Below are 21,827 nucleotides of genomic sequence, written 5' to 3' on the forward strand. Positions count from 1 at the left end.
TCCTAGGAACACAGGGACAAAGCTCCTTGACATTGGTCTTGGCGATGATTTTTTGGATATAATACCAAAAGCAAAGGCAACACAAAAACCAATAATGGAATTGCATCATTCCAAAAAGCTACCAGGCAGAAAAAAAGAAAGAAAAAATGTAAAGGCAACCTATGGAATGGGATAAAATATTTATTAACCATGTACTTGATAAGGGGTTAATATTTGAAATATATAAGGAAGTCATACAATTCAATAGCATAAAAACAAACAAACTGATTTTTAAAATGGGCAGAGCACCGGCATAGACATTTTCCCAAAGAAGACATACACACGGCCAACAGGTACATGAAAAAGTGCTCAGCATCACTAAACATCAGGGAAATTCAAATGAAAACCACAATGAGATATCACCTTACACCTGTTAGGACCGCAATTTTCAAGGAGACGTGAGATAACAAATGTTGGAAGGATGTGGAGACAAGGGAACCCTTGTACCCTACTGGGGAATGTAAACTGGTGTCGCCACTGTGGAAAACAGTAAGGAGGTACCCCAACAAATTAAAACTAGATCTACCATATGACCCAGCAATCCTACTTCTGGGTACAGATTCAAAGGAAACAAAATCAGTATTTCAAAGAGATATCTGTACTCCCATGTTCACCGCAGCATTATTTACAATACCCAAGACAACTTAAGTGTTCATCAGCAGATGAATGAAAAAAGAAAATGTGCTCTATATGTACATACACATCCATACACACATACAGTGAAATATTATTCATCCACAAGAGAGAATATTATGCCATTTGAGACAATATGGATGAATATGGAGGGTGTTATGCTAAGAGAAATAAACCAGACAAACACTGTATGCTATCACTTATACATAGAAACTTTTTTTAAAAAGTGAACTCATAGAAACAAAAACTAGAATAATGATTGTTGATGGGCTTGGGACATGGTGGAAATGGGGAGCTGTTGATAAAATGGTACCAACTTTCAGTTATTAGATGAGTAAGTGCTGAATCTCATGTACAGTATGATGGCTACAGTTAATAATACTGTTACTGTACTGCATACTTACAATTTGCTAAGAGTATTTCTTAAGCAGTCTCATCATCACAAAAAGGGTAACAATGTAAGGTGATGGTTGGGTTAATTAACTTGATCGTGATACATTCACAATGTATACATACACAAAATCATCACGCTGCACACTTCAAATATATACAATGTTGTCAATTATGTATCAATAAAGCTGGAAAAAATAAAATTAAAAGGCTGGAAGAATTTTTTAAAAATAAAATTGTTAGCATCATATTATTCTTCACAACTCTTTCCATGAAGGATTTGAAACAAACTATATCTATTTTTTTAAAAAAATCATACAATAATTGACTAAAAATAAATAATTATGATTCAAGTCTCCTCTCATCCCATCAGTTTTGAAGCAAACAGGGTGAAGTGTCCTGGGAAATCATTATTAAATCTAAAATGTTATTTACATGAATATTTAATAAGTGGATACATATGCTATTAACATGCAATGTGTTCTAATTGTATTCACATTTAACATCCTTAAAGGTTTTTTGGTTTTAAGAAAAAACTAAATCCAGGTTCACATTTCATTGGTGAAAACATCCAGGTTTGGAGAAATAACAAGACCAGGCCCAGGCCTCAGCAGTGACTGTAACGTCAAATAAGCCGATAGTTCTTATGCTGAACATGCTAAGTAACCATCAGCCTGTGCTGCAACCTCTGAGCGACTGTTTCGGCATGCTCGACTCTGATGCAATAGTGTCACCGTAACATAAAGTATAGTATATATCAAAGTGTCTATGGTCAGTTTGGCTTCTGTCCCTTGTTAAATCACCTGTGAATTTAAACATGTAACAGGCTGGAAAACAAGTGTAGCATTCAGACACAAACTAAAGAACCCAACTATATTCACTCATATAAACACGAGTGCAACATTCAGAAATATGAACAACAGGTGCACAGAAGACCTGTTTGTCGTCAGCCCCATTTTCCTAACAGTGTACAGAGCTCAGTGGCCAGAACGCCAAAAACAAGCACCAGGCCACCCAGCCCGATCTAAGGAACCCTTGGGCAAGGGACTTACTGTACGTCTCTTTACTCATTTGTGAAACGAGGAGTTGGATTAGAAGATCTCCAAAGTATCAGCAAATTCTAAAAGTATTGAAAAAAGGTTGACGTCTAAGTGATTTACTGACAACTTTGATTAATATTGGAGTAGATGCGACTAGTTCCGGCTTGAACATTGGCAGACCCTTGACCTTCTTTTGCAGAAGATATCTGGAATTTCTGATTGAAAGGAAGTGGAGTAATTCCAGACAGAAAAATGTGACAAAAGCCAAGGAGTGGAAGTTGCTAAATCAGTTTCAGAATATTCCTTCTACATGAGGACCTATTAGTGTGAATTTCCCTCCTTTCTCAAATGGGCATTAAGCATGGAGTTCTGGGAGGGTGAGTTCTGTCCATGAGTTGCCTCCCTAAGGCAATTTGAATTCTTCAGAATGAATAAAAGGACATTCACAGCATTAGTCAGCAATGAAGCAAAGAAGTCACTTTGCCTTTCTTAGTAAAATATCTTGCTTCCTCCTCTTAGAATTGCATTTCATTAAATAGAAGATGCCACTGAATGTAAGACATATCATTCGACGGCATCTTATATACCACCAAAAGAGAAAAAAAAATTCCAATTAAATTGGTATATTGTAAGTTTCTGTGATGTTAAAATGTAAAAAAAAAACAAAAAAACAAAAACAAAAACAGTGCCTTAGAATCAACTGAATATTGCAACATAAGGCTTTCACACAGCGCTCCAAGTATCCTGGAGAAAATCATCTGCCAAGAGGAAACACAACTATGCAGGTGGATCATGAGTCCTGTTTGACTCAATTCTCTCTCCACCATCCTCACCATTATTAAACCTTTTTGAAAAAAGGAAAACCATGTATCATTTAAAATGTACAGAAATTAAGAAGAAAATAGTCAGTGGAGGCTAAATGTATCTCTCTCAAATACTTTCTGTATTTCTTCTTTTCAAGGGCAAAGAGTTTCTACCTTATACGTGTTATTTTGGGAATGTGTAAAATATTTCTGAAATAGCTGAAGACTACCAGTGTATATTCTCCTTCCTCACTTCCTGTTCTGATTGTCACAGACACTGGGAGCTAGGAGGGATCTCAGAAACCATTTAGACTAAGCCTTCATTTGGCAGAAGTAGAAACTGAGCCTTAACAAACCGCACTACTTAGCAGTGGAGGCAGGATAAGAACTCAGGTGTCTGACCCCCAGTCTGGGAGCTGCTAGAGTCTAAACATTCTGCTCAGTGACACCTATCTTAGCCTATACAGGACAATTTACAAGAGGAGTCTTTCTTGTCTACTTATCTGAATTTTCTCCAGCTAGTTTAATGATGCTACTTTTCTCTAATATTATCCCCCAAATGAAAAACCATGTTTGTACAGCAATAGAGTATAGAGAGTTTGAAACAGATTACCCAAGGTTTCTCAGATCTTCCTTTCTCACCCAGGTTCAGAGACAAAGCCTTGTTAAGTTGCAAATAGTAAGTCTGAACTATGTAAAGCAAAGAAAGTAAAAGTAATATATTCAGTATTCCCAGGCACTGTCACTTTCTAAACAAATTTTGTAAATGAATGCAATTGAATATTTTTCCCTGTTAAACTTAAGATTACACTAAATTTATCATTTAAACTAAGTCATTTCCAAAGGTAGGAAGCATCCCTGGAGTGACCCAATCCAAACTAAGCCTTGCATGTCTGCAGGCTGTGCCAGCCCCAACAGACGCTGAAATAATAGAACCTACTTGGAAGACACTGTGACAGGGCACAGAATTACACGTTCAAACTGCCATGCTGAAATTTGTATAATAATTTAAGTGATTTCCCTTTAACAGAAGTTTAGCTTGATATCTCTAATTTACAGGAAACGTCCTAGAGAGGCAGTCCATATTTCTGCAGGTTTAGCCGCACATTCCACGCAATGCACAGGCTATGTTGTCCGGGAGATTCTGCCCCAAACAGGACAACATCAGGTTTGGCTGAGGAAGAAAAAGAGCAACACCTCATCCGAAACCACACTCATCCCAAGAACTACTCTTGTTACACAAACCAAATGTGCTATTATGACCTTCACAGAAGACACTATTGCTGTGATCCTACGATGGAGACATGCCCCGGCTGCTGTCTAATCCCACCAGAAAACACAAGCTCTATCCTGAAAATGAACTTGTCATCCTAATTCCACATATGCACATCAACTGAAAGCCCACGGCCAATGACGACCAAGACATTTTACAGTCTACTAGCCCGATTCATCATGAAACTGATCTCATGTCTTCCTCTACTTAGATGGACTTATACCCACTTCAAACAGCGACTTTTTTTTTTTGCCAAAATACACCAAACCAAGATGGTCAGTGGGTTAATAGTCTTCTCTGAGCTCTTCAATTATGCCACCTTCTGAGTCTCAGGGCTGGCAGGCAGGCCAACCCTGTCAGAGCTGCACAGAGCTCTGCAGATGTCTCTGTTGTGTTCAGTCAAACTGAAAAGGAGAAAAGATGGCCCTCTGACAACAGACAGCTGTCAATTAGATGACACGCTCACACTTGGTAGGCCAATGAGTAGCAATGGAGGTGACAAGTGCTTGGCTAATCAGCTTGTCTGTGAAATCACAGCCCTTCCCGGAGCTCTCACACCAGCTCATGAGCGTCAGCATGTGCAGTCTTCAACTATCCTGTTCTGTGTGTGTTTGGTGAGTGTGTGTGTGTGTGTGTGTGTGTGTGTGTGTGCGCGCGCGCGCGTGCTCACTCCAGTGGTACTAGCACTGTTCCACAGGCTCTTGTCAATACAATATGTATAGAAACAAAAATCCGACCGAAGGAAGCTGGAAAGCAAGAACAGGGAAAGACATCCTGAGCAAAATGACCCAAAAGAAAACACAGTGATAATCTAACCTATTAAGATCTGGTTCACAATAAGACTGAATTATACTGATACCCATTATAGGTAACTAGAAGTATGTATTTAAAAAGAAGAAGCAAAATGATCCTCCGAGCCTCTTCCCCACCCTCCATCTTGTCTTTCCCCCTCTAGCCACCAGGGGGCAATTTGGGGCTAGATCCTGGGAGAGGAGGCTGAAATTCAGAGCTTCAAACAGGGAATAAATACTAAGAGTGGGGGGTGGAGGTGGCACGGACCTGGAAGTGGAGCTGAAGGAAGACACTCGGGGGATCTGGAGATCAGGAAAGTAAGTTCCCCACATCTTGCACTTATTTTCTTAACTAGCTCGCTCATAAGCTCAAAGGCACCCCCTCTAAACGAGTAACGAAAGTTAAACTCTCCATGGAGCTACACTATGAGCCTGACAGGTATTTTACCCACCGACAGACACATACTTCTGTCTCCCTCCCTCCTGCCTCCTCCCTCTCTTTACTTCTCTCTGGTTTCTAAAAGAGCAGCTGGTTGGAAGCAGAGGAATCAGGAAGAAACACAAGGGGAGAGAACCAAAGTGGATCGAGAGTCGAATTTGTGGCTGTCCACCTGCAGTGTACAAGTCAGAACAGCAGAAGTCTGCTTTAAATAAAAGTGAATTTGAACAAAACAGAGCCTTCTTGAAACTCGCGCTAATGTCGCAGAGATGTGCCACAGCCACCGTGTGCACTGACCACTGGTGTTCAGTTCTCCTTCAGCCATTCCAAACCCGCCATGCCTACATCAAATATTTTTTTAAAAGATCACTGACGAGTGAAAAGAAGTGGAAAGAGTAGCTATCAGGGGGTGAGTGTCCTTTCTCTGTGGAGTCAAAGAAAAAGTCCAAATTCAGGGCTTTTCCTCTGTGCTGTAGCTCTCCGGTCCCTGGAGGCACCCACAGGTGTCAGAGGCTGCAGGGACGAGGCCATCAGGCCATCGCTGCAGGGCGCCCAGGCTGCAGAACGTCCACGGGGCCACTGCCTTCTAGCTCATCCCTGGAAGACAAAGCTGTCTTTCTCTTAGAGAAATGGAAGAAGCAATTCAATCGCTGTCTGCATTCATGACCAATAAGCAGGAGCTGCTCCAGGACAGAGCCTGAGACCAGCCATGTCTCTCCAACACCGACACCTACACCTCATCAGTCAAACCGGAACAGGGGGCCTTGCCTCCTGCCAGCTGCCAGGTACCTCGAGAAGCACACTGGGGCCCCATCCAGGAATGACCATGTCACCAGGACGCCAGGCCAACAGTTGAGTTCCTAAGGGCTTGGAGCACTCGTGTTCCCCTCTGCCCAAACCCTTTTAAAGCTGTATTGTCACCCACAGACACCCTATTCACGGCCACCAACATCTGCAGACTTGGACACCCAGGTCATTTCAAACTCTTCACCACTGCTCCAGCTAAGATTAAAGTGGGCACCTTCTGACTGAAAGCTTTTTCCTTCTTACATATACTTTCATAGGGATAAAAATCCAAGAAGCACAATCGTCATCATTTCTTTGTCCAATGTCAGTTTCCAATGTGTAATTTTGTAGTTTTCCCCAAATCTCATCAGCACTGAGTATTTCTAATACTGAATGCAGACTTTTATTTTTAGTTAGAAAGCCGTGCTTACTGGGGGCAGGGGTGGGGGGACAAATAACACAGGTATATGTTAAGAAAAAGTACTTTGCACACATTTGAAACCAAGGTCTTTCCAAGCAGCCCCAGTTGTTCCCTATGCACCACTTCAGGGCAATGACGGGAGCAGCTTCCGGGACTGCTATGTCACTCCCCTGTTTCTTTCATAAGCGGGATCTTGCTTTCACCAGTTGAAAAACTCGGAGCATCCAGCCCTCTGTCATTCAGTCCCCATTGTCCCCTGAGTGTTCCTGGGAAGTCTGGGATATGTGTTGCTTGAAGCATGAGCGTAACCGCATCACAGAGGCTAGGGGACACTGCCTTGCACCTTATACATCTCCTCTTAGAGCCCCTGATCTCCAGCCACCATGTTAATGCTAGGACAGAAGACGGAAGGAGGCAATCATTTCCCCAGAGGAAGAAATTATTATTAAGCAAAAGCCAGTGCTATAGACGTATTAGGACTGGAGGGAGCCTTCACTGCCTCTCTGTCCTCCAGTGAAGGTCTCGTCCAGCTTCTCCTGGGATCCTGCCTTTGTAGCCCTGAGGTTTTAATCGCTACGTTCATTCTATATGTTCTTTCTCTTGAGAACACAGCAGGTGTGTGAGCTCTTTCCTGTGCCTCGTGGACCTTCTAGGAATCACATTGATCGAAAATAGAGAACTGACTGTCCGGCTCGGCCTGGCTCACAGTTTGGTTCCGACCAGAACAATGGAGGCCTTCTGCGTCCTCTGGGGTGCTGAAGATAGTTAAGGCTCTCTCCAGCCATTAGGGCTGCCTGACACCCTATCGTGCACACGTGCTTCTTAGTTATTGTAAAGCTTTTCCATATTTAGGGAGCTTTTCCATCAAAATATTCTGGGATGACTAGAGCTCAGACACATTCATGGTATCTGCACGCATGTGCTTTTTATCCAAGTTCACAGCTCCTGGTCACTGAGGGTAAACAGTGTTATCAGTGATTATTACAGAGTTTGTCAAGTCTATTTTCTTCCTGTCATTTATGAGCACTTGTGTTGGCTGGTATTTACAATGTCGGGATTCTGTCACTTTGGCAACCTTTTGAGACAACATTTTTCCAGTGTTACAGTGACATTTCAAAAACTCAGTATTTACAAGCAAACGCCACCCTCGGGCTCTGTGACAATGCGAGTCGGTGGTAGCTGAACAAAGGGACGGGCACTCGTTTAGAAATTTCTTCAGGACGTCTTTCCAGCTGCTCCTGGCCATTACTTCGTGGTCTAGGGTGGCCCTGGGGTCTTGGGAATTAAGAGGCTACAAAGACATCAAGGAAAAATTTCAATGTTACCCACTATTGGAATCTTAATTGTTTTGTGTGGGTCCATGAGTGAGATCTGCTGTGTGACAGTGACAAGCCTCTTAACATCTCGGAGCCTTAGCTTCCCATTGCTACAAAGCGGCACTGGGTACCAGGTACCTTTCAGGTCCTTTCTTATGCTTGCATTCTATCCTTAAGGATTTCATAATAAAGAAAAGCTAAACCCATTATCATTATTATTTTTTTCATATCCTACCTCAACGTTATTAGAAAAAGAATCATGTGGAGGAAACATGAAGAAACAATTCATGACCTATTCAATGCATCCACTTCTTCCCTGTTCCCACTCCCCCTCTCCAAACAAGATGCGCCAGGGAGAGTAAAGGAGGACGAGACCTGGGGGCAAGATGCAGCTGGTATTACATTTGACCCTGAGCTTCAAGGCCTTGTCATTCTCATGTGGACCAGGGGCCCTTTCAGCATCACCATGGTCCTTTCAAACCAAAGCAATACAAAATTACTACCACTGACAGGTAACCATTAACATAGGAAATATGCCCCATGTTGTAGGCAGTTTGTAATTACTTATGGGAAACATTCAAAATATTTTCTTTTGGCTCTCTAAAGACAATGCTCTTGATATACAGATTGCTGGGTTCATCGTACCCTCTTCAGAAACGCAGTCTTTCTTATTCAAAGAAAGAGGCCAATAAGCTGCATGATGCCCGAGTTAACAGAGAGAAGAAAGCTGGAACCATCAATGAGAAGACTCTGTAGGCTACTTACAAAAAGCTTCACCAACTTTATCCTGGGTTAAAGAAGTGATAGAGAGGATGATAAATCTGGAACCAAAGGACTCTACCCCCCCAGTCCCACTTCTGCCACTCACCATTAATAGTGACAAAATTGCTCAGAGTCTCTATTTCATTATCAATACAATGGGGATTAAAAACAGTCCCACCTCACCAGAGTCACTGGCATGATTAATTTAAGACAAGAAATTTGCATGAAAGTGCTTAAATGTAAGCTATTTGTTCACAAATTACATGAATTGTTACTGTTGTTGATTCATTTACTCATCCATCCACCGACTCCGGAGCAAACACTCACTGAGAGGGCCCTGTTAGGCATTGGGAATACAGACGCCAGGCCTCGCCCTTGGCCTTCTCTTGCTGTAGAGAGTGACAGTTGTTAGGATGGAGATATGCCCCACAGGCTACCTGTGCACAGAAGAGATCCATCTAGTTCTGACCTGGTTATGACACCACGGGTCGCCAGAGGAAACAACGCATGAGCTGAACCTTGGACTAAGAGTGTGAGTTATCTGGTAAAAGGCATGTAAGGGAGGAGAAGGGGTGGCAGGATGAAGATACTCCAGGTCAAGGGAAGGGCTTTTGTAAAGACAGACAGAACCACGAAACAGCCCCTGAGGGAACTCCAAACCGCTCAGTCTGGCTGGAACACCAGACCTGAGCGGCAAGTATGAAGGACAAGTCTGGAGGCTACGACAGGGACCAGGCTACCTATACATGGAGGGATGGGAACTAAGCAGGGTCCTAACCGCCTGTGGGATTTGTGGAGACTGTCAGTCCAGTGGCCCTCTGGGAGGGAGAAGGTAAGGGGTGAAGGAAAGTAGAGCGGCAGAGACAGCAATGGTAGTCACTGGGAATGGGGGCGACAGGGCAGATTTATTGGTAGAGAACTGATGAAACCTGAACACTGAGGGCTTATGGGTGATGAAGGCAGAATAGTATCAGATGGTAGCTTGAGGTCAGTCACCAAGACAATGGACACAGATGAAAGAACTAATCCAGAGGGGAGGTTCAATCAGTAACAGTGAAGGTCAAAAGCACAATACCTTAGATGAATTATCTAACTGGTAACTGCCAAACTTCAGCCTCTTGAAAAATATATCTAAAGAGATGTAAGAATATGACTTTGAAAAGTTGTATGTTAAAGTCTCAAATTAGGTGGATCACGATATGATCTTGGAGGTAGGGCATGGAGTGCAATTTCATAATAAGTATTTATTCAACACCCCAATAAAAGCGTGGTGGAATATATACTTGTTGAATGTTCCAGAATGTGCTGATTGATGGGTGAGGTTCTACAGAGCTGATGTAGTATGTCTGCATTCTATCTCTAAGCAATTCCTACAAATATCTACAGCACAGATAAAATTATTTATACCAGGTAACTAAGAGAGCTATATTGGCTGGAACTCCAAGGAGCCTCCAATCTTGACATCTGTAAGCTTCTGAGGGCACACTATAAACTTTTAGAGGATGGTAGTTACCTAGGATATAATGAGATGAAAGTCTGCTTTGTAATGAAGTATGAAATGGAGACAGTCTAGAGTCGAATGATAGGGTATTTGTGTTACCTGCAAAAGAGGGTAGAGAACAAGTTCTCCTAAAAATCAATGAATCATCCCTTCCCTCCACATACAAAACCCCAAACGTAAATATTCTTTCTACTGAGAAAAGGGCACTCAGGACTCACCCTCTGAGAACAAATTCAAGCAAATCTTACTTGGTAGCTAAAAGGGAATAGCTAGGAGAAGAATAGGTCCTTATTAGCGACTTGTCTTTGGTTGAGACAGATAAATGGCGGAGATGCAGAAAGACTCCTTAAGGGATGATGTCTAGTAGTAGCAGCTGTTGACATTCTTCTTTGTCACATATCACTGTCCATAGCAAACCTTTTACCACTGATGTTGTGTCGTACCAGTCACTCTATATATGACAGTTCTAGGGTTGCAGAGCTCAATGTGACAAACAGACCTCACTGTTCAAAAGTACTGGTCATAGATATTTCCACAGGAGTGAATCACATCCAAGGGAAGAAAGTTCAGTGGATGGGAGTTCAAAGGGGTGGTATGGCCTACATGAAGGTGTATGTCCCAACTTGTGCATGAGTTTTGTTTGTAAAGTTTGTTTGGAATTTACAATGTATTTTTCTATTGACAACTTAAAAAGTTGAAATCCTTCTAAGAACTTGAATTCTGATTATCTTGGGGGTTTGGGTCCTAGTTGAAAGCAATGGCCCCTATATAGGATCTAGGCTTTAATCCCCATTAAACATTGAATTCCTGTGATCCATGAGAGGGGCAGAAAATATCATAGCTGATTAGACTGAGCATGAACTCGAAGGCCCAGGTAACCCCCAGTGGAACCAAATGACAACTGATTTTAATCAATATTCTCATCAAAAAAGAATATTCGTCATTTAAACATACCACTATTTGTATTCCTGACTGGTGATCAATACACTACTTGATAGTCTATATCAACCATCACTTAATATTTATGTGACTTCATCCTGTGAAACCATCTACCTTTTTCGACTACCATCAGAGGATCTCTTTTCTGATTCTATGGTCTCTTTGGGGCTAGAGATCCATCTCTCATTCCCTCAGCCCATTCACACATAGTCCTTTTGAATAACACACAGCATTCTTTCTTTCTACGAAACTATGTAATGTGGAATCGTCACATTCTCCCAAAAGGGTATATAGTTTTCTTCCTTTTCACAGAGTGGGCACCTTGTCTTTGGATTCTTCTATGATATTGTGAAGCAAATTTACAAACTTTTCTTCTTAGCTAAATCACTGTTAACAGGGGTTTACAGTGATAACTCACTATGTAACAGTGGTAACTCATTATGAATAGCTATGTAAAAACCCTACATACCTCAAGTGAGAATAAGGTAACTCTCAGAAATACTTTTATTTCCAAAAATGTTTCACTATATTCCTGTTTGGATAAAAAATTGATAGACTTTCATCATTGACCCAATATTCAACAAAATGTAAATGTTAAGGGATTTAATCCAATATGCACATGCTTTTATGACCTACTAATTCATTCCCTCTTCACATTATTTCCCATTCTGCCATTATGATCAAATGGCTCTGAAAGAAACTTGTAACAATCTCTATCAAAGCACAAGATGATTTAAAATTTTGATCCTGATGTTGTAACCTTTATGTATATTTAATAATCACTTAAGAATTAAAGCTACATGAAAGAGTCCTTTCCGTTCACTTGACCTAGCCTGTGTTTATTGTAGCCAGACTCTCAATGTTTCCCTCATACAGCGTGCATGGCATTATTTTTCAATTATGTAAAGATAAAGGGAAAAGGAAAACAAAAGTGAGGATAGATGAAAGTGACTTATCATCCAAGAATGCGAAAAGCTAGCTACTTGGCTAAATAAAAATAACATATTTAGTGATTTGTAATATAAGAATAAAATGAACTGAGTCTCAGGAGGTCTGCAATATGATCTTTGCAAAAGGTAGCTTGCCAATTTAATTGAGGTAGGAGTTATTTAATTTTTTTTACAGGTATAGTTTTCAATAAAACTACATAGGCCTATAATACTGCAATGGCAGATGTGTCTCGATTATTAGAGGTGGGCTCAAGGGAATACATACAATGGATCTTGAAATCTGTAAGCAGCTGTTGGGGGGGGGACTGAAATGATGGGGGAGGGCATTGTACCACACACACGTTCCTTAAGTGCAGCAATGTTTTGTTACTTTACTGCAGGTGTATTACAGAGATGAAATTTAATAACTTACTGTATACAATACCAATAAAACTAAAAAGATTCAGTGCTCTGCTGTTCATTATCACGGTGCAAATGAGCTTGAATTATTCTGTGTGTGTGCACAGTCAGACCCCAACACACAGAGAACCCCACATCTAGAGCTCTACAGGATGGTCACTGCTTGAAAACCTCAGTGAAGTTCTTCCTTAATTACTTTCTTATCCCTGAATTGTCGTCCCAAATTCACATAAACGTGGCTCTGAGGTGGGTTGAAAATAAGATATACCTGGTTATTTTTTAAAACATCATAGAAAGCCTTCACTGGAAAATGTCTTTTGAAAGGAGAGGTTAATCGAATCAATGGATATATAGATTTCATTAAAAACGATAAGAATATAAGAGTGATGATATATTCTATTCAATGAAATCTGGGGAAGTGCCAGGCTAAAAAGGTCACCCACCAAAGTTTGACTTATCCTTTTATTAAATATACAAAGATGTCTGACAAAAATAAGTTCCATACTATGAAAAAACATTGGTGTATTAGAAATGCTAAAGCACACGCAACTATGTATTCTTGCCGGATTTCTTCTCCCAAGAAATGACTTCTGCTAGATAATAAATAACACACTGAACATAAAAGGCCCGTGCTTTAGGAAGCCCAGTTTAGTTTATCTGTGAGGGAAGCACATGTAAAGAAATCCACATAAACATCAAGATCTCTCTCTCTCTCTCTCTCTCTCTCTCTCTCTCTCTCTCTCTCTCTCTCTCTCTCAGGATGGGGTTCTTTGGTTCTAAGCAGGCACCGGGCACAGCAGCAGACTCACTACCTGTTCCTTTCCAGCGCATTTATTTCTAAAACAATTACAGGCTTTTGTTGGTAGCTTGCAGCGCTCCCAATACTTTAACTTGGGATTTCAGTTTTAAGTTACAGGAGACATTTTCTTAATGATGGAATCATTTCAAGCATGATCATAGACAAAGGAATGAATATCTCTGCCATTTCATACTGAAATGTTATCCTGACGCTGAATTGTGAGTATATTGTCTTTCTTAGGAAAGAAGTTATAGGGCTATACAGATTTCTACATGATAAGCAGATATGTTTCAACATTAAATTTTATCAGGTATTCCTCAGGGTTAAATCAAATTACTTAGGCATTGATTGGTTTCCCCCTTGTTCTTTACATACCCAAAATATAAGGATGAATTGTAGTCCTAGTTGCTGAAAAGACACAAAAAAAGAGAAGTTAATCCCAAGATTCTGGTGAAATTTCAGTTTGGATACCAGGACTACGTTTCTTTGGTGTCTCATAAAAATCATGTGAAAGCAATTTTAATGATTTTTTATGCTCTAGTTGTCCTGAACTGTTGGCTAAAACTTGCCTATGCTTCTAACACACACTCGCCATTTCATATATTTCACAATATAAGAGTTAAATGCCATTATCGAAAAATTATTGGGTCACATTTAAAGAGTCTGCTAAAGGTACGCGTTCAGAATTTCATTCTAAGTAGTTGTTGTATTTTTGGAAGAATTATTTGAGCTACGATGAACCCAAATTCATGTACTAACTAGCAAACCATATTTTGCCCACATTGCACAAAAAGCAAGGCCCACATTTTTAAGAAAGTTTTATTTTTAAGAAAGCGTTCATGCTAAAATGTGAATTGGCATATTCTACCCCAGCCTTTTCACAGGGAATCTTCATTGGTTTTAATGAAATCGCATATGCTAATTCTGAGGATGTTACAGAATATTTATTCTTATCGACACATGTGGTTTAGTGTTTTGTTTTTTTAGTTTTTTTAAAGGCTGGCTGTTCAGGAGCAGTGTGGCCCACTGTCTTCCCCACATTCAGAGTGCGAGTGCTTCCTGGGCAGACCTGAGCGATGCCACTCTGTTCAAGCCCCGTGTTAGGCCCGGAGGGGTAGTGGGCCTGGAATCTACCAGCAGTGGTTTCCCACATGGGCTCTAACATAGACCTCTGAGCCTAGACACCTCTTCAAGGGCTTGGGCAGCAGGAAACCCAAGTTGGAAAAGCACTGGCTTTAAAATCAGACATTAGCCTTCAAAGCCGGGCTCTGAAACCTACTTGGGGTAAGACCTTGCGTTGGCTTTAGTTCTGAGCATCGTTTCCTTCATTATGAAATAAGAATCATATAATGGCCTTGGAAGTGTATACTGGCACCTAGTATTAGCTCCCCAGGTTTCCTCTAGATTGAGCCCAAACCAACTTTTAGAAATTCACTCATTTTGACATTCACTCGTCAGCCACATCTGGGTTGTGAAAGGACTGGGGAAGGGGCTGGAACCGCTCTCGCAATGGTCCTTAACAGAGCACCCTCACCGAGCATCACAGCATCCTCTAGGCGCAGAGGGTCAGACACTGTGGTCAAGCTTGTGACATCTTTAAGAATAATTACTAGACTATAGAGGACTAGTGAGTATCTACAGAAACTCCAGTGCTTGTGGCAAAATAAATCTAACTGCTAGGGGTATAGAGATTGTCATAAAGCTACAAATTTCAGCCAAAAAGAAAAAATAAAATACTAGAGTTTAGCTTGCAAGGAAACATACACATAATTACCTCCTCCCTCCTACATTAAAACTTTTCTGAACATTAGCCTGAGCCATAACTATTTTTCTTATCAATATACCTTAAACGATTTGAAGAATGCTTTAATAGTTTCCTCCAGGTAAGGTACCTTATTTAATGCAAGGATTAACATTATACTTGTATATGTATGAAGCACTTAAATTGACAGAGCTGAAATGAACAATAAAAGAGAGTTCTTTTTACAGAATAATGTCAGCTATAAATGTAAAAGGAATGATGGAGTTTTAAAAAATCATTAGTTCAAAGACCTCAGACTCAGGCAAGCATCATTAATGCATGCTGAAACCACTGGGTCAAAGATTGTTTGGGAACAGGGATAGCTGCCCAGTGCTAAAGTATCAATACAAAGATTGTTTGCTAATTGCAAAAGGTAAATGTTTATTTACAGTGGAGAGATGGCGGGAAAGTACCACTTTCACCAAGTGATTCAAGTTATCATTACCAATAGCAATGTAACTTAACATTACATGCTTCTGGCAGGAATGCAGTATGAAGCACATAGCATCAGCTATGAAATACTCAGGCCCACTTTCATCTGAATAAGGCTTTAGACCTAATTTTCAATTTGTAGGCAAGACAAATAAATGGTAGAGGAACAAATTAAATAGTACCACAAAGAAATAATCCGACAATTCTAGAAGGCAGGGTGGTGGTGGTATAGTTTTTCAAAACAACTGACCTAATCTCTTTAAGGGAAATATCATTTTTTTAAAAAATTACAAAAACTGTGCTAGTATGAAAGAAATTATAGAGACACAGAAATGCATAAATGCACTGCCCCCCCCCATGCCAAGGCTATTGAAGATATTTTCATGGGACAATTAAAAAAATTTGAATACAGATTGGGTACTAAATTAGGAAACTATTGTTAATTTTGTTAAGTGTGATAATCATATTTTAGTTAAATAGGCAAGTATTCTTAATTTTAAGAGATACATGATAAAAATCTTGGGGTAAAATCTTATTAGATATGCCACTTAAAAATGGTTCACTGAAAAATACATTAATATATACACATAAACACATAAAACGAATACAACAAATACTAACAACTGTTCAAGTGGTGCCCTTCATTTTATTATTTTTTCAACTTTCCTGAGTATTTGAAAATCTATACCATAAGATTAAAAAAAAATTTTAATTAGATAAGTGGAGCTTGATTCTCCCCCTTAATATCCACAAAGCCGCTGGTGGGGATGGAAGAGAGGGTGTGTAAGAGCCTGCCTTTCTTTTTCTCCATAGTACCTAACACACGACTAAAGGGCCAATAAATGCTTGTTAACCAATACAATGAAAGAACGGCTCGGTTCTCCCCTTTGGGGGGTGCTGAGTAGCTTTTGGGAGAGGGGTACACCCACAGAAATGCCCCAACACAAATGTGCTCCTGCCCAAAAAACTGTGCTCAGGGCAAATCACAATGGCATACCCACGGCAAACTCAGGCCCTGTGATGTCTGAAACTGTCGGGATTTTAACTATTCTGTCCTCCACTGGCACATTCAAAAAGGACAGGCCTGGGTTCTGACCTTCAGTTCCAATAACATACCCACCAGAAACACAGAAAATCTATATTTGTCTCATCGTCTCCTTTCAGAACATTCAGGCCTAGAACAGTGAGGCCACCAGGCTAGCCCTCAGCCCCTGGAAAGTGAGTGACAAGTGACTCTCCAGGATCTGGCCTCTGGGTCATTCTAGGGTCTGCACAGTAAGTGAGAAGGGCGGGCTTCCAAAGGCCTTTGAGAGAGTACGATTTTCTGGTTTTCGTAGGCAGGCAAGCCATGCTCACTAGGTGGTTCTCATACATTGCTCTTCAGACTTTACTCTCAAAATGATTCCTAAAAGTGATGCTGGAGAAATAAACAGGCGGTCATCCCAGTCATCACACGGCTGGCTGGGCACAGAGTCCACACAGCGCAAGAGAAAGTCTACAAGGTCCCTGCCCTCCAGGAGTTTGCAGAATCCTGGTAGAGACCAGCACTCGACAAACAGAATAATGGCAAATCTGCAAGCACGATGAGGTGAAGCATGAAGGCAGTAAGTACACAGGGGCACACACTGCAGTCATGGGTGGGAGAGGGTCCCAGGAGGAATGCACACAACTACTGCACACTGTGAAGAAACACTTAAGCCTAACGTCAAATGAAAAACCAAGATGTGCTTCTGTTGAGACAAGACCTAAATAGCCATTTTCATAAAAGGAGCAAAAGGATTTCATGCCTTTTTTGCTTATTTCCTTTCTATGATGACTTTCGATACGAAAACCTTAAAGAGGCCAAAAGTTTTAAAAGTATGTAATTTGTAATTCTTTTTGTATCAAAAATAAAAATAATTGAAAGAAAAAATTAATTCTTAAATATGTGATTTGTTTCAAAACCAACCCTACATTTAATTTCAATGAATCAAAAATGACTAGGTTTATGAGGAAACTAAATTACATATAGAGAAGATCCATTTCCTCTATAGCTTCAAAGTTACTGAAATTTAGCAAAGACATTTGAGATTATGCCTAATTCTTAAATCCCATTGGCTTTCAGATCTAAACATCAAATAAACTTTATCAGCACAGTCCTATTTGATTATTTGCTGAGGAAGAAAAAGAATGTGGATGAGGTTAAAACCTTGGACTTCACTAGAGAAAATAAGATATAGACTGGGACGTTCAGTTGTGGAATTTTGTATAAAGATTTCAAGACATCTTACTGACTTTCAGCACATCACTCATTTGCATTGCTTGTTAAATGAAGTACATATACAATATATTTCCATGTCTTAAATAATCAAATAAAGGCCAGAAATCTAAAAGCCTTTTCAAGGTCAGTGGCAATATCAGATTTTGAACACAGAGCTTTGGAGTATATTCCTATAGAACATTCTAGGGAACCACCAAATCTAGATGCACATTAGAATCGGCTGGGAAGTTGTAAGAAATGCTAAGGCCCAACTCATAAGAATCTAACTTAATTGGTCTCAGATAGGGCCCAGCTTTCCATATCTCTCTCTCTCTCTCTCTCTCTCTCTCTCTCTCTCTCTCTCTCTCTCTCTCTCTCTCTCTCTCACACACACACACACACCTAGTTCAGTGAATATTAATAATAAAACCATTGCTTGAGACAGGCTATATCCCAGAAAGAAAAGACAAATAATTCCTGATAATCAATATTGAATTTCCATTTAAAGAGAAAACTTCTGCCTTAATAGCCATCATTTTTGTTGACTGCATCATCTCATTCAAAAGCAGACGATCTCAGCAAGATTTAAAAAAAAAAGTTTGCAATCACCAAACATCCTATTTAAAGCAGCACAAGAGTCCAAAAGCAAACGACATTTTTTTCTCTTTTGTCCTTTGCAGTGATGCCCATTCAGTATATTAGCTATTGGTTATCACGTTCAAGTTGGGCTATCTTGAGAAAAACTTTCTTTCCGCTCATTTTCATTTCTGTCAGACTTTCCATTATAAATTTTATTTTCTCTGCCAGTAAAAGTAGTATGAGGTTGCAATTTGGCAAGAACATTTTAAGCCTGGGTGTGATTTCCGTACCCCAATTTGATTTAAATTAGTTTTGCCATGTTTAGTGAGAACTAAAAAAAGTCCATTTGGCCGCTCTGGTTTGTATATTGGTTCGTTTTCCATATTATTTCAAAAGTCTGAAAAGGTCACCATGATTATTTCTCAGAATTTTATGTAGAAATGTAATAATAAATTCATTATGATACTATTACTATTTTTAATGAAAACAATTTAATTGACAATCAAGGACCTGCCGGCTTTTATTTTTCAGCTAAAATAGCCCACTTTTTAAAAAAGCCACATGTATATCACTATCAGTGTTAAATCCTCAAGAGAAATGTAATATATACATATAATATTTTAAACCTGATACATTTTTGAAACAATACACATTTCTCCAAGACAGTGTTTTGCTACCTGTTGCTTACCACTGCTATTTCTCTACACCAAACAAAAGGCTATTGGGGGACTGAAATAAGCAAGTTGCCATGTAACAGTGCTCGCCCTAGAAGTCCACAGGATACATTTGTTATAATACAATAAAGCAGCTTTTATGCTCCTTAGGGCGTATCATCGAAAGGTTTTCCATCCTGCTTCTCTATAATGGAGTCGACAGGAGAAAACAAAAGCCTCTCCTCCATGCAAGTCACTCACCTTGCCACCCAGTGAGGGATCATTTCAGCTGTGATCTGCTATTTAGACTTGAAGCCCAAGATACCGAGAATCTGCCTTTCTTTTTGGTTTGCATAGCTGGTGTTAGAGACAGAGATTCAAAAAAAACAAAAACAAAAACAATTCGCCACCACAGAAACTCATTCACTGGAAGACACACTGCTGTATGGTCTGTTCTAGTCTCAAATTTCACAGAAAGCAGAAATTCATAATATGTACACTTTTCATCTCCAACCCCTATTTCCTCGATCGGGGAATTTCCAAAATTTCGCTCTTTTATGAATCCATAAGTGATCACACTGTTTATGGATATTGCTGAGACCTTGCTAAGCACAGACATAGTCAGTTCTTGCAAGGCTCAGAACCATGAAGCAGAAATAATAAAAGGATCCACACTCCACATCTGTATCATGAAGACTTGTTAAGAAAAGCATATGCAATCATACTCTTCTATATAACAGAATTTTCCTGGCCATGAATGTCTCAGAATGAACCTCCCAAGGCCCAGAAATTCAGCCATCACACGCCAGTCCATCCACCTCTACACTCCACCCTCTGCCCCCTTCCACTTCTCACCTTGTTTGCCAAAAAAATTAACTTCAGTTTCACCCGAGGGAAGTATTTCCCACAAACCGAGGGAGGGTCTGTGTCCCTGCACATACACAGACAGACTCACGCGGTCTGGATGATGCTTTCACAAGTTAAGGGGCCTCGCGCTTACTCAGCAGAGGAAATCTTTGTGTCTGTGAGGAATCACGCCAATTCCTATTAGTAAGAAAGGATACAGGGGCGAGGAAGCCTATTCTCTCATTGACCAGAAAAAGAGGCCCAGCAAAACAGAGACCTCTGCCATGACCATCTGCAAAAAGGAAGGATGTTGTCAACTTTCTTCTCCCCAAAACTCTAACGACCTCTGCCTTGACCCTCAGAAACCAGATACACAGGAACAGGCTCTTCTGCAGGAATTGAGAGCTTTACACCAGAGACTCAGCACTGAGAGGCTTGTCGCCCAGGCTATCTACCCCGAACATTTGCACTCACATTCCAAAGATGTTTCCGTTGCGCTGGAATGGCTGTAAATTTCTTTCCTGCAGAATTCTTTCCAAACAAACTGCCATGAACTGTACTCTGCAGCTTGTGTAGCAGGAGTTCTTAACCAGGCACATTCACCTCATGGCAACAAATCTTTTAGATGCTGAATATGACTGCACTGGTGGCTGGGCCAAAGGAGTAAACTTGAAAAACGCAAATATATCCAGGAAAAAAGAAGAAAGAAAAAAAAAAGACTCCACCAGAATTCCACCTTTAGTGGTAGATGACTGATAAGAAAAGGAAACCTCCTTCACGGGCTCTATTTAATTACTAAAGCTGCTTACATTTTTCAGGATATATTAACCAGTTGTTTTAAAATTTTTAGACGGATTTTTTTTTTTTTTAATGTATCATTAAAGAAAATGGGAGGGTGAGAGGGTTCAAGAGAACGAGCATTCCCTTTCCAACACAAAAAGAACACACATTCTGTTTGGGTGAATAATAAAACAGTAGAAAGCTCTGAATATTAAAAAGGAGCATTAAATTCTATCAAGAGTTTACAAAGAAATCAAGGCACTTATAAAAAGAAAACCTAAGTCTTCAAAAAAAAAAGATTTTAAACATATGATTAATACCGATACTAAAATTAAAAAGAAAGCATCTATAAAATCTCAGTTGTCTAGAAACAAAGCTTACACTTTGGGCTAGTGATAGTATTTTTAGAACTGGGCTTTCTCTGGAGAGTTAAAAGTATGCAAATGGAGAGTGCACAGAGACACAAACGCACACATGCTATACCTTTGTATTACACTGGCATTTTATTATTTAATTAAAGTACTCTTATTTTTCAAGCTCACGCATGCTTCCCTTGAGACGGCTTTGCTGTTAGCCTGCTGGCCTTGACTTCCAGCCAAAAACAATTCAGAAACAAAAAGGGACAACAAATCATATTTTCACAGACATTTTTATCCCTCAATACAACCCTGTTTTCACACAACATCATACAGTCCCTATGAAAACTATAATTTAGGGCACTAGCCACCCGAACCCTGGGTCTGACACATGACTGCACAAAGTATTTCCAGTGTAAGAAATTCTTAGGTTCTTAACTGCAAATAAACTCTTTTGATAGAACCACTTTAACAGACATCGCTGGTTTGCAAACAGTGCCCCTTGTACCGGCTGATGGATTAAGAAATAAAAAGAAGCCAGTGAATGTAGTTCTGATACGCCAGAGATCTAAAGATGGGTGTTTATTACTTGCAAGCTCTGTGTTATTTCATTACTTTTTAAAAAGAAAGGCATCGGCAGACTTTTAGTGCATCTGAGTGTCAGTCTAAAATGCATAATCTAATTTACAAAACAAACTGATTTACCAAGTTAATTCTCTCAATCCTTCCCCATGCGAGATTCTCACTTACCTGGTGGCAACCCTGTAAGTTTGATTCTCTCCCATAAGATGAGTATGAGCCCCTTTCTGTTTTACCTGCCAAGAGAAACAACAAAAAAAAGTGTAAATTGTGTCTTTTCC

General features: G+C 40.1%; 1 protein-coding gene across 29 annotated transcripts in view; it reads right to left on the minus strand.

Moving 5' to 3' along the window:
- The window catches only part of TCF4 (transcription factor 4), a 345,979-nt gene that overhangs the window by 155,670 nt on the left and 168,482 nt on the right, over positions 1 to 21,827 (minus strand). For 27 of the 29 annotated variants that reach the window (XM_074339930.2, XM_019722107.3, XM_019722094.3 and 24 more), the window contains one exon: positions 21,718 to 21,782. In XM_074339930.2, the coding sequence (XP_074196031.1) occupies positions 21,718 to 21,782 (65 nt within the window). Of the gene's footprint in view, positions 1 to 19,246; positions 19,330 to 19,840; positions 19,979 to 21,717; positions 21,783 to 21,827 lie in introns of those variants that run through there. The other 2 variants (XM_019722152.3, XM_074339940.2) reach the window with 2 other exon arrangements.

Source organism: Rhinolophus sinicus, chromosome 4 (assembly GCF_057876585.1).
Source record: "Rhinolophus sinicus isolate RSI-liver-muscle chromosome 4, RSI-T2T, whole genome shotgun sequence".
Taxonomy (NCBI): Eukaryota; Metazoa; Chordata; class Mammalia; order Chiroptera; family Rhinolophidae; genus Rhinolophus; species Rhinolophus sinicus.